Below are 13,201 nucleotides of genomic sequence, written 5' to 3'. Positions count from 1 at the left end.
GCTTTGTTTTACAGTGTTTTATCAAAGCTACCGTTTTTAGTTTTTGAGTTAAAATTTAAAAATTTTTAACTTAAAAAATTTAGATTTTAATTCAAAAATAATTCTTTTGCTCTAATTTTTTTAGGTTAAATTTCTAGCAAGAGATGCGTAAAGAATGAATTTATAATATTTTTTTCTCTTAAAGTAATCTTAAAAAAAAATTATTTAGATGATTTTAATTTAATTTTATGAACATTATAGTTTAAAAATATTTAGATTCTGATATATATGGAAAAAGCACTATACCGGCACCATAAAACTCATGGAACATTATGAAAGAATATGAATTCCATAAAATATTTTTTTTAATTACTTTAGCTTTTGAATTTAAATTTGAACCGTTAGATCTGTTTTTCTACCGTTGAATTCAATAAATTTATAAATATAAAGCTAAAAAAATAAACACATATATGATGGAGCCAGCCCCCCTAACCTAGTGATATCCTGACCTAAATTTGCCTCAAAAATAAGTTTTGAGTTAGAACTCATATTTGCCCTAGAATTAGAACAAGTTAGGGAGGTTTAAAATCTAAAATTTTATTTTTAGTCTAAGATTGCAATAAATCTTAAGCCAAACAGTGAGAAGTTGTGGTTCTGGTTGTTATGGGTACATAAATAAAACATTACATATAAAAAAACTAAAGATATAAAATTGATGAATGATTAAAAATGGATAATAAGAAAAAACAAAGAAATTATGAAATAGGACTAGACAGTGGGGACTGAGAAGAGAGAGAGAGAGAGAGAGAGAGCTGAAATGGAGAAGTCTGCAAGGACTGCAAGTTCGAATTATTCTTCTTCTGTGTATGATTGCTTTTATAAATACTCGGTGCTCTTTTGGACGCATACCCATTTCCTTCCATCCAATTTCCCTCCCACTCTCTCTCTCTCTCTCCCTCTCCCTCTCCCTCTCTCTCTCTTCTGGTTTTTCTTTTTATAATAAATGGTCTTTGCTGCGTCCCCGAGGCAGTGCTGTTGGTTCAGAACACAACCCAAACCGAAGAGAGAGAGAGAGGAAGAAGCCATATTTAAAAGCAAAGAGATCAGGTCTTCAAGCCTTTTACACGTGATAAAGAAAACACCAAAAGCACTTGCATGCGTGTATAAAGATTCATCATCATCCGCATCACTCCCCCCGTCTCTACCCATCTCTCCCCATCTCTCTCTCTCTCTCTATCTCTCTCTCTCTCTATCTGAATCTGAATCCCCCACATAGCCCATCTTTTAAATCTCTCCCCTTTTGGTACCCTTTCCATCCCTTAAAACTTTCAATCCCCCAGTTTTTTTTTTTTCAATCCAAAGATCACTGCTTTAATTTGTTTCTCGAGTGACTCGGTGAGTTAATTGCTAGCTCGTTCACAGTTGCTGCTGCTGCTCAGTGAGTTTAAATGACTGGTTGGTTGTTGGTGAGTAGTCTCCAGCTTTGTTTCTTTTGGGTTTCTCTTGGACTTCGTGGGTGTATTTAATGGACTCATTATATATATATATTTATATATTTATTTTTTTTTGTTTAATTTCTGTGTGTGGCATTAAGTTGGATAGTGATTTTTCTGCCCCTTTCAATGTTTATTCCTTCCTCTTGGATATGTTCTTGATTTTTGTTTTCTTCTCAGTGTTTTTATTCTACTTCTTTTAGCAGTCACAAGGTCTCAAATCTTCCCACACAAATTTAATAGTGTTATTATATTTCCTTTCAAGCGTGTGTATATAAATGTGTGTGTGTGTGTGTATTTATAATGTATTTTCTTGTGTTTTTATCTGCTTGGGCTTATTCCTTGTTGTGTGATATTTTGACAAAATTTCAGTTTTGAGCACCAGACAGGCTCAAGACACTGGTTTTGTCTCCTGGGTTTTTCCATTTTTTCAAGTTTCTATTCACCATAATATTATTTTTATTTTATTTTATTTGTCTCAAGAGATTTCATGGCCATTGGGCTGCTCATTTGGAGGACCGCCTGGGGTTTTTGGGTAATAGTCTGTTTTGTCTGTGCATTTATGATTTTATTTTATTTTTCTGCTTGAATGTTTTTATTTAATTTGTTATATTTTATTGTTTTTATTTACTGAATAGCTCTGCAAATCACAAGTCAGAAGAAACCTGTTGCTCTTCTGGTCTCTGGGTTTTGGTATTTAGTTTTGTATGTACATGTAATTTTTAGAGGGGTCAAATTCTGCAGAACAGAGTTGAACAGGTGAAGTTTCAGTTTTTGCAAAGGAATAGTAATGCTTGTTCATTTATTTACCCCTACTGTTTTACCTTGCGTACAAGACTGATGAAATTGAAATCTCATTAATATTTTTACCGTTTATTCATAGTTTAAGAAATTTATTGAGGTCCTTTTGATCTGACATGCCATTTCTTCCTGTATGTTTTTCTTCCAGTGGAACTAGTGTTTAAATCTGTTGGAAATTGAGTGAAAAAATTAGAAGGCAAGGCATTGTGTTTTTGTGCAATCTGGTGAAAGTTTTAACCTTTTGACCAAGTGCTTCTGCAAACATGCCTATAAGAAAGAAAGAAAGCTCGGAGCAACACCTTGTGATCAAACCCCACTTGCAGAACCCAGTGAACCCAGTTCAGAAGGCACCGAAGACTGCCCAAAATGGCAAAGGTCCACCACCCCAGGAACCTCAAAACCCCAAACTCCATAACCAAACATCACCTCCAGCAAAAAACAGAGGAAGAAGAAGGGGCAGAGGCGGTCGGAAGTCAGATCAAGGTGATGTTTGTATGCGGCCGAGCTCGCGGCACTGCGCTGTGGCTCATCTACCTGCCTCACCAAGCTTGGGTGGTGCTGCTTCTCTAGCTACTAGTCCAAATAGTTATGTGGAAAATGGCGGCAACTCGGTTTCCATGGAGATGGGGTTTCCCACTTCGAGCAAGTCGTTGAGTTTTGCTCCTCGGCCTGGTTATGGACAAGTTGGGATCAAGTGTATTGTGAAGGCCAACCATTTTTTTGCAGAGTTACCAGAGAAGGACTTGAACCATTATGATGTAAGCTCCTTTGTTTGATGTTTCTGCCGTGCCATAAAAATTGGGCCCTTTAATCTGACACTCAACATGTTTATGGTGTTTTTACTTTTCATAATTTCTTTTGCATTGCAGAAGAAATTGAAAAAAGCACTGTTTTCACGGTCCTTTTCTTCTAGTGGCATTTATGAGTGTTAAATTTGAACTAAAATCTTGTTCTTAATGTCTTTTTGCCTTTTCCGGCATTGGTGATCTGACTCTTGCAGGTTAGCATAACTCCCGAAGTTGCATCGAGAGCTTTGAACAGAGCTATCATGGCAGAACTGGTGAGGTTGTACAAGGAATCTGACTTAGGAATGAGACTACCTGCTTATGATGGTAGAAAGAGTCTGTACACTGCTGGTGAGCTGCCCTTTGCTTGGAAGGAGTTCAATATTAAGCTTGTTGATGAACCGGATGGAAACAATGGCCGAAAGTAAGGACATCGCCTCCTGTTTTCCTTCCGTTTCCGTGTAGACTCTTATATATTGACTTGAATTATAATAATACCTAACACGAACTGGAAACAATAAAGTTTAAGAAATTTCCAATGGTCTTGTTTTGTTTTCTATATGAGCAATTGGAATTTGTGGTTATAATCTCCAAATGGAACTAATTTCCGATTACCCAATATTTCAGAAGAGAAAGAGAATATAAAGTGGTAATTAAATTTGTTGCACGAGCAAACATGCATCATCTGGGCCAGTTTCTGGCTGGTAAGTGTGCTGATGCTCCACAGGAAGCGCTCCAAATTCTTGACATTGTATTAAGAGAGCTCTCAAACAAGAGGTATTAATTTATTACCCAACTGTAAATGCACTATGTTCTGTGGGTGCTGAGATTGATTTTATTATTAATTTGACCCGGTCTTCATTTGGTTTGGTAAAGGTACTGCCCCATTGGGAGATCCTTCTTTTCACCCGATATCAGAACACCACAACGGCTTGGTGAGGGGTTGGAATCGTGGTGCGGGTTTTACCAAAGTATAAGACCTACCCAAATGGGGCTTTCCCTCAATATTGGTTAGTAACTTAAAGTTATTTGAATTTCGAAAGGAACGCACTTATGGTTTGTGTCAATCTCATATGATCTCTCACATACTTTGTTTTTATTGTTTCTCTATTGTCACATTTGCAGATATGGCTTCTAGCTGCGTTTATTGAGCCTCTCCCTGTAATAGAGTTTGTAGCCCAGCTTCTAGGCAAAGATGTATTGTCTAGAACATTGTCTGATGCTGACCGTGTAAAGGTACTTGATTCTTAGATTTTTGGTGCGACATGTTTCTGTTCCCATAGTATTGAATTTAATCTAGAGCGTTAATTTAAATGTCTACCAGATTAAAAAGGCTCTTAGAGGTGTGAAAGTTGAAGTTACACACAGAGGGAGTGTTCGAAGAAAGTATCGAGTTTCAGGATTGACATCTCAACCTACAAGAGAACTAGTGTAAGTTTGAAGTAGCTCTTACACTCTATTTCCCATTTCCATATTAAATCTTTCCTTTTCCGAGGATACTCCCCCACACCCCTTCCATCTTCAGGAAGCAAGGCCAGAAGCTGTAATTTCTTTTCTTGATCGATTTTTACTAGTGTTCTATTTGCTGATGCTATGTCTGTTTAGGTTTCCTGTTGATGAGAACTTGACCATGAAGTCCGTAATTGAATACTTCCAAGAGATGTATGGATTCACCATTCAACACGGGCATCTTCCTTGCCTTCAAGTTGGTAATCAGAAGAAGGCAAACTATTTACCCATGGAGGCGAGTAATTGTCCTTAAAAACTTCTCATCTTCCCGGTGATTATTTAATTACAATTTCTTTTTCATAATTCTTATGTGGAACTTACACGCTCTAATCTTTTTCAGGCCTGCAAAATTGTTGAGGGGCAACGGTATACAAAGAGGTTGAATGAGAAGCAAATTACTGCTCTCTTAAAGGTTACATGTCAAAGACCTAGGGATCGTGAAAATGACATCCTGCAGGTGATTTATTTTTTATTTTTTATTTTTTTATATTTTAACATGGTTAAATGCTTTCTCTCTCCTGACTTTCTTCCCAAGGAAATACAGATTTCCTATATCAGTGGGGGTTTTCAGGAGAGAAAAATAATAGTGAAATTGGCTGATAGTTTGATGTAATGACCAACTTGGGAAATGGTGAAAAAGTACATATACGAAATATATTATCTGTTAACGCTATTTTTTTCCTTTTGAAATTAAAATGCTATCAGACTGTTCAACACAACGCTTATGACCAAGATCCTTATGCGAAGGAGTTTGGAATCAAAATCAGTGAAAAACTAGCTTCAGTCGAAGCTCGAATTCTTCCTGCTCCTTGGGTAATGCTTCCCCTCAATTTTTTTCTTTGAAAAGTTTGTTTCAGTATAGGGTAGTGCTATCCACACCTATTTTACTTCTCACACCCTTCTCAATTTTTGGCCATTGGATTGAATGAATTGAAGATCAGTGGCCAACAATTAACAAGGGTGTGTGAGAGGTAAAAATGAGTGTGTGAATAACATTTTCCTTGGTATATATTCTCATTTTTTGTAGCAAGTTTGGAAAATATATGTTGACCATCTCAAGGAACCCTTTCCTGCAGCTGAAGTATCATGAAACTGGAAAAGAAAAGAATTGTTTGCCTCAAGTTGGTCAGTGGAATATGATGAACAAGGTACCACACTTGTCAACTGCAATCTTGTTTTGCTAATTGTCATAAATTTCTAGATTACCTTTCTGATTTTGTAAATGTAATAACTCCATTTTTAGTATGTATAAGTGAGTCAAATTGGCCATTGAACCATCATGGTAATAACAGTTCCAATAGATAATCAATTCAACATGTACAACCTATCACCCCTGATATTGTAGTACAATCTACACTACCGTGTTTAAAAATTTTCATTTTATAATTTCCTCCAAGATCTGTTAAGGTGTTGCAAGGTTTTTATCAGTCATAACGTCTTCGTTCTATGGTTCTACTACTAATACTTTGGCTGCCTGTCTTCTTGTAATGCAGAAAATGATTAATGGAATGACTGTCAGTCGGTGGGCTTGTATTAATTTTTCACGGGGAGTGCAAGAGAGTGTCGCACGTGGATTTTGCAGTGAACTTGCTCAAATGTGTCAAGTATCTGGCATGGTATTATTTCTGCCAATTTTTATGTAAAGTGTTTTGTCTTATGTCATTTCTGCATGTTTTCATAATTTGGGATATAAATGTATTTTGCTATTCTGTAGGAATTTAATTCAGAACCTGTAATTCCAATCTACAATGCGAGGCCTGAACAAGTAGAGAAAGCTTTGAAGCATGTCTATCATGCGTCCATGAACAAGACCAAAGGAAAAGATTTAGAGCTCCTATTGGCCATTTTGCCTGACAACAACGGGTCCCTGTATGGTATGTCATACGTGCCTGTGATTTCACTTAGAATATTGCATTAATATTTGACCTTGATATACTTAAAAATAAGCTTTATACGTGAGATTTGATCTGGAATTGTATATGTAGTTCTAATCTGATTCTGCTATTGTAGGTGATATCAAGCGAATATGTGAAACAGATCTCGGTTTAATATCACAATGCTGTCTCACAAAGTATGTTTTCAAGATCAGCAAACAGTACTTGGCTAATGTCTCCCTAAAGATAAATGTTAAGGTTTGTCCAATTCCAGAGTCTTGCATAATACTACGGTAACCGTGAATGAGCTTATTTTACAATATATGACTTGAGACAAAGTTGTTGAGAATGAGAGCATCTTTTTCTTTCTGTATGTTTTTACATTTTTATGGTAAAGATAATGGCCTCTTTTGTGATCATTGTAAACCTAGTCTCTTCACCCCCTATAATTACTGGATCCTGATGATTTTGGGACACATCCATGGTGCAGATGGGTGGCAGAAACACTGTTCTCTTGGATGCTATCAGCTGCAGGATACCTTTGGTCAGTGATATACCAACCATAATCTTTGGAGCAGATGTGACTCACCCTGAGAATGGAGAAGATTCCAGCCCCTCAATTGCTGCTGTAAAATCCTTTATTACATAGAAATTCTTTTGGCAATATGTGTTGAAACCTTTATTGCTAATGGTGTTTGTACTTATCCAGGTGGTAGCGTCCCAGGACTGGCCCGAAGTGACCAAATATGCTGGATTAGTTTGTGCTCAAGCTCACAGACAGGAACTCATACAGGATTTGTATAAAACATGGCAAGACCCTGTTCGTGGCACAGTCAGTGGTGGCATGATTCGGTACGAGAACTCTAGCCAATTCTTTTCTTAATCTTGAGTGCATTCTTCCCCTACTAATGGAAATCCAATTTGGTCCTTGGATCTTCTGCTTGCATATAATGCTCTCCATGCGTAGGTTCTAACACTCTTATCTTTAACGTTATTCTGTTTGTCCAGGGATCTTCTGGTTTCATTTAGGAAGGCAACAGGACAGAAGCCCCTAAGGATTATATTTTACAGGTAAATGTTTGTATTCCTAGTGCCAGTGTTTGTAACAAACAGTTTGATTATCTGTCTGCATTGTTTTTCCTTTGTGACATGTTCTTAAATTGGATGGAAATAATTCTGATCAGGGATGGTGTAAGTGAAGGTCAATTTTACCAAGTCTTACTTTATGAGCTCGATGCAATCCGGAAGGTGAGAATTGAAATATTTTATTTCATTATGGCTGGTATCAATATATTGGAGATCAATGGAAATTACATTGATAAGTAATCTTCATACAGGCATGCGCTTCTCTGGAACCCAACTATCAACCCCCAGTGACTTTCATTGTGGTTCAAAAACGGCACCACACTCGATTATTTGCTAATAACCATAGGGACAGGAGCAGCATAGACAAGAGTGGGAACATATTACCTGGTAAAGTTAACCTATCTGGGAAACTTACATCTGTCCGTCATGTTGCACCTTCTTGACTAATACAAAGTGTTTTTTGTTCTAATGTTTTATCATTTTACTGTTTTCAGGTACCGTGGTTGATACTAAGATTTGTCATCCAACCGAACATGATTTTTATCTCTGCAGTCATGCTGGTATTCAGGTAGAAAATTGTATTCACTTTTCATCTTTGCAGTTCTGCCCTGGAACTGGAAGCCTGGAAAAATTAAATATATCTCTGGATCTCTTTGAAACCATATTCCAGAAAATCTGAACCAATCATGTTCCAAAAAAATCGCTTTTTGTTAAGATCTTATAATTTCAAATAACATATGGGTGTAACCGCATAGAATCTTTTAAACAAATTTTAGTTGCATTTTCCATTTATAATGCTTTGTAAATTTTACAGTCTTTGACAGTTGAATGTATCATGTATGCATATTTTTCTTATATTGGCAGGGGACAAGTCGCCCAGCTCACTACCATGTTCTTTGGGATGAGAATAATTTTACTGCTGATGGAATCCAATCATTGACAAATAACCTGTGTTACACATATGCAAGGTGCACACGCTCTGTCTCTGTTGGTAAGTAATTGTTCTTCCATGTGACGTAGCCGAATAATTTTCTGCTCATGCATAATCAATTCTGCTATAAAGCCATGCTCTAGGTGAAAAAGGTTTTGAATTATCTGCTATGTCCTTTTGCAGTACCTCCGGCATACTATGCGCATTTGGCTGCTTTCCGTGCTCGATTCTATCTGGAGCCAGATATGCAAGAGAATGGCTCTACTGGTCACACTGCTAAGGGTACACGCGCTGCTGGCGAGTCTGGAGTCCGACCATTACCAGCCTTGAAGGAGAATGTAAAGAGAGTAATGTTTTATTGTTAGAAGTGGAAGAGGGTCGATGGTTTGTTCACTGTTAATTTTCCTTCCTCACATACAAACCTTTTATGCGGGTTCAAGGTCTTCCGGTTTAACTAGCGGCGGAGGGGAGAATAGAGAGGGTGTTTCTGAGTTTAGATCAGTATTTATAGTGTTAAGAGAGTTATTCCTTGATCACCATAGATAGCAGGTCCTTGTTCACTGCAGTGTAGGCCCACTTATGGGGAGTTCATCAGTTGTAGGCTCTGTAAAGAAATGTTAATTAATGAATCTAATTTACATCTAGGAAATTTTTACGTCAGGTTTCAAAAATGCTTGTCAAACTATCAGTTGGCAGTTTTTTTAGAAGTATATATTTCAGCATGAAAGATAAGAATTGCAAGTTACTACCTGCAATTACTTCTGCAAATCACCAGTTAGTTCTCAACCCAATAAGCCGTTCTAACATCGAACCTACAAATAAGAAACAATTCTCCAGTGGGTTCTTAAATAATCGTTAGAAAGAAACTGTTAAAAAAAGTGTGGAGTACCCGATACTTTGGACTGCCATAGGAAATCCCGATAAGAAACGCATATTGCCAAAGTTAATTGTTTTGATTTTTTTTCTTGGGAAATTCATCAAATGATCATTTTTTAAAGTATAATTTTATTTGAATTTATATAATTTCTTTCTATATCCAACTTACTCTTAATACTCATATTATTTTTAAGGAAACTTTAACGAAAAGCTTCTGGTACTGTTCATTTTAACGAAAAACCACATTTTCAGACTAAAAAGTCAATCATGGTATTGTTCACTTTATCCTTTATTTTGTTCTTATTGTTAAAACTCAAAGTTTTCAAGTCATTTTCATTAGTTTTTCTTATTTTTAAAGAGATTTTGCACAAGTACTATTTGAACTTGCAAGCATGTGCGCCACCTAAACTTTTAATCTTTATTTTTTACCACTTGAACTCTCTAAATTGTTAGAATCTACCACCTACATTATTTTCCATCCATTTTGCCATTAAATCATGTCATGCACCTCTCACGTGGAGGGATATTTTTGTCAATTCACTTCCTAGGGCTTATCGGAATCAATTTGTACAAAGGCAAAAGACATTTTCTCTACAGCGGCGTTGAAGTTAGGTCAGAAGAGAAATGTAGAAGTTGAGTTTGGGTTTGATTTTGGCAAGGGTTGTTGAAGTGAAAATTATGCAAAAATATAGTATTTCATTTACAGTGAGTATTCAAGATTTTATTTTTTTGTAGGTCAGCAAGTGAGTGTGTGATTCACCTTAATTTATTCAAATATTAATTTTTCAAATTCTTATGGAGGGAATTGCTGAACTAGGGCGGTACAAACTCCTAATTTTGGCATCATATTGACTTAGGCTGTATTATTTTGGAGCTAATTTGTATCTTAGTCAGCCCCATGAAGTTAATTGACGAAAATATTCCTATAGGTGACATATTTTAGCGGCAAAATGGATGGAAAGTAAAGTAGATGATAGATTCCAATAATGAAGAGAGTTCAGATAGTAAAAAATAAAAATTGAAAGTTCAGATGGTATAAGCCCACATGCTTACAATTCAAGTAGTACTTGCCCAAAAAAAACCCCTACTTTTAATTAAAGAATTAATATTTCTTTAAATCTAAATTTACTACTTAAACTACCCTTACAAAATTAATTCAAAATATAAATTTATCTTTATAACCCATTTAAACTATAAATTCCAAATTGAATAGTTCGGTGAAGATTTTACTTGAAAGCTAATAGATAAGAAGAAAGAACTTGGACTTCTCGAGCTTCTTGATCACCTCACATTAGGGGTTTGCTATTACAAGCTGATAGATTAGAAGAAAGAATAAAACTAAACACATGATCAAACAAATTTTGGAACTATATCAAACAATATTAGTCTACCATAATATCATACCTTGAGACCCTTTCTATCAACATTTTTTCTGGACCTCTTCAAGCATTGTGATCCCGCTCGTATCGATGCTTCCAACAACTGTAATTTGATTTTAATTTTAGCATTAGACTCTCTCAATAAAGCTTAATGCCAGAGATCGTAAAAGTTAATTTTTGACTGTTGCAGATTGATCACTTATTGCCATTGTCTAGCATAACATAGTATAAGCTTGTTTCTCCAGAAGATTTTATTGTCTTTCTCCTCATATATCCACCTTGATATCCTATGAACCAGGTTTTAGCCGGAATAAACGTAGGATAAACATTGCGTGATGGTAGAGTTTAGTTATTGTGTGTTTAAAGATAAATTATAGTTTTATTGTTAATTTCATCTTGTACTTGATGGTAATTATGCAATAGGGTAAAAAAGACAATTCATATTTAAAGTTTAAAAATTGAGTATAGAAAGAGGTTATATGAATTCAAATAAAATTTCTTATTTTTAAATTTGAATCATTGAAATGATCAATTAGTCTGTTGATATTCTATCGCTCTGTCGATATTTAATCATTTCAACCATTTTGGATCCATTGTGAAGGATCAGGATCCTCTCTTGAGCAAATGGAGAGGATCCTCCTAACCGGGCCCATCGGGCAGTTCCAAAATTTATCTAACGGCTATAAACGGAGGGCTCTACTAAAAATTATAATAATTGTAACCGTTGGATACAATTTGAACGGCCTGATGAACCCGGTCAGGAGGATCCTCTTCATTTGCTTAGGAGAGGATCTTGATCCCATTGTGAAAGCCAAATTAAAGCTTCTGAATGGCAACATGATCCTTGGGCTGCAAGTGTAGTCCCTCATTTTCGAGTAATAATATTTCATTTGTTCATATATTTGGACCAACTAGGAACTGAATTGACTTTTGACAATTAAAATACTATCATGTTAGCTCACCACATAATTTTGGGATTAAACAATATATCTTATCAATTAGAGAAAAAAAAAAAAAATATATATATATATATATAAATATATATTATAACATTAAAGTGAAAAAATGGGGGAAAAATATTTTGAACCCAAAATCTCTTGGAAATAACTTTTTATATTAGAAAACCACAAAATTTCAAATGAAATTATTTACAAACTTCTGAGTAAAAATGGAAGCTGAGGGGCACTATCATGTAGTGTTTCTCCAGTTTTGTTTTTAATTAAAAATGATAAACGATTCTATCTGTGTGTATTTAGCATAACGGTTAAAAATGCTTGGAAATGAAAAATTATGTAGTCAAACCAACACCAGCATTTTCTTAGAAAGGAAAAGGCAAATGAAAAACAATTTTTCTTTTACTAAACTCAAAAATTCAAAAGAAGTTTTACACTTGCACTGTTAGTAGGTACTGTACGTTAAAGTGATAGCTAAGCTAATAAACAAACAAGGGTAAAAAAAATAAAAAGGGTGAAAGGTTAATTGATAAATATAAACTAGGGTGACAACAAGGGACCAAATATAAATTAGAGTGCAAATTCTATTTCCTGCCACAATCAAATTACAGAAATTTTATGAAGTGTGAATGTTTTGTTAAATCCAAGGATCTTAATTGATGAATTTTTAGTTTAGAGACCGAATATAAACTACGGTGAAAATTCAAAGACAAATTCTAAATTTTACTATTTTATCACACGAGAGCCTAGTTGTTGTAATGTTGTTAGAGAGAAACTGAGAACCTAGTAGTGGTGAGAAAAAGATGCCAAGGTGAAGGATATCCCAAGTCTTTGATCAATGGCAAATGTAGGGTTTATATCAGGCAGCCACAATCTTAAGGTAAAGGATTGTGTTCTCAATCTGCGACTATTGCTCTATATCTTCTAAAGGGGTTGTGATTGAAGAGGGGGCCAAGATATCTTCGAGTCTATGAATAGCTCTTCCTTGCTGATCACACTGTGTGTTTTAACGTTTCTATATGACACCACATTGACATGTATAATCTTTGTGATACTGTTGTATTAACATCCTTGCGTATATGATCTTTTGTATTATTGTGCCAGTATGAAATATCATTTTTGGTTATGCGACACTCGTATTCACCATCTTATGCTGATAATTTGTATTAAGTATCTATATGATTTCTAGTAGAAGCAAATTTCTAAATACATATCAAAGGATGGATCATGGATGTGACTTGGCTGCTAATATTGGATGAAATGCAATAATGATTCCCACTTTCAAGTTAATATTTTTTAATGTAAAATTAGCTTGCAAAATTCATATTGTGTCAGGTACAGTGGTAGTTTTGTACACCTAGTCATCTTTTTGTTATGTGAGATGATTCATCCAACCACTACTGTAGAGATTTTGGCGTCCTCTACACTTATAACCCTATGATGCTCCCACATTTTTCCCATTTCCGATTCTACTTCTTATACTGGCAATTAACCTCTTTGGATTCTTTCCTCCGTCGGTCATGTTATAAGATATT

General features: G+C 35.4%; 1 protein-coding gene across 1 annotated transcript; it reads left to right on the top strand.

Moving 5' to 3' along the window:
- The first annotated feature begins 886 nt into the window (after window positions 1-886).
- Window positions 887-9,118, top strand: LOC103941104 (protein argonaute 10). Its single transcript, XM_009351284.3, is given in 23 exon segments — window positions 887-1,445; window positions 2,422-3,031; window positions 3,274-3,482; window positions 3,686-3,835; window positions 3,935-4,068; window positions 4,184-4,194; window positions 4,196-4,294; window positions 4,383-4,489; window positions 4,664-4,802; window positions 4,908-5,024; window positions 5,273-5,380; window positions 5,644-5,715; window positions 6,061-6,183; window positions 6,282-6,441; window positions 6,578-6,699; window positions 6,932-7,069; window positions 7,151-7,293; window positions 7,450-7,512; window positions 7,626-7,689; window positions 7,779-7,914; window positions 8,022-8,095; window positions 8,392-8,518; window positions 8,642-9,118. Coding segments are annotated over 22 exon segments (2,973 nt in total). The 5' UTR covers window positions 887-1,445; window positions 2,422-2,536; the 3' UTR covers window positions 8,824-9,118.
- Window positions 9,119-13,201: the final 4,083 nt, after the last annotated feature.

This window comes from the organism of the source record quoted next, unplaced genomic scaffold (genome assembly GCF_019419815.1).
Source record: "Pyrus x bretschneideri cultivar Hongxiangsu unplaced genomic scaffold, Pyrus_bretschneideri_v1 Contig6, whole genome shotgun sequence".
NCBI classification, from domain to species: Eukaryota; Viridiplantae; Streptophyta; class Magnoliopsida; order Rosales; family Rosaceae; genus Pyrus; species Pyrus x bretschneideri.
The sequence above is the reverse complement of the archived record's forward strand: the minus strand, read 5'-3'. Positions and strand labels throughout refer to the sequence as shown.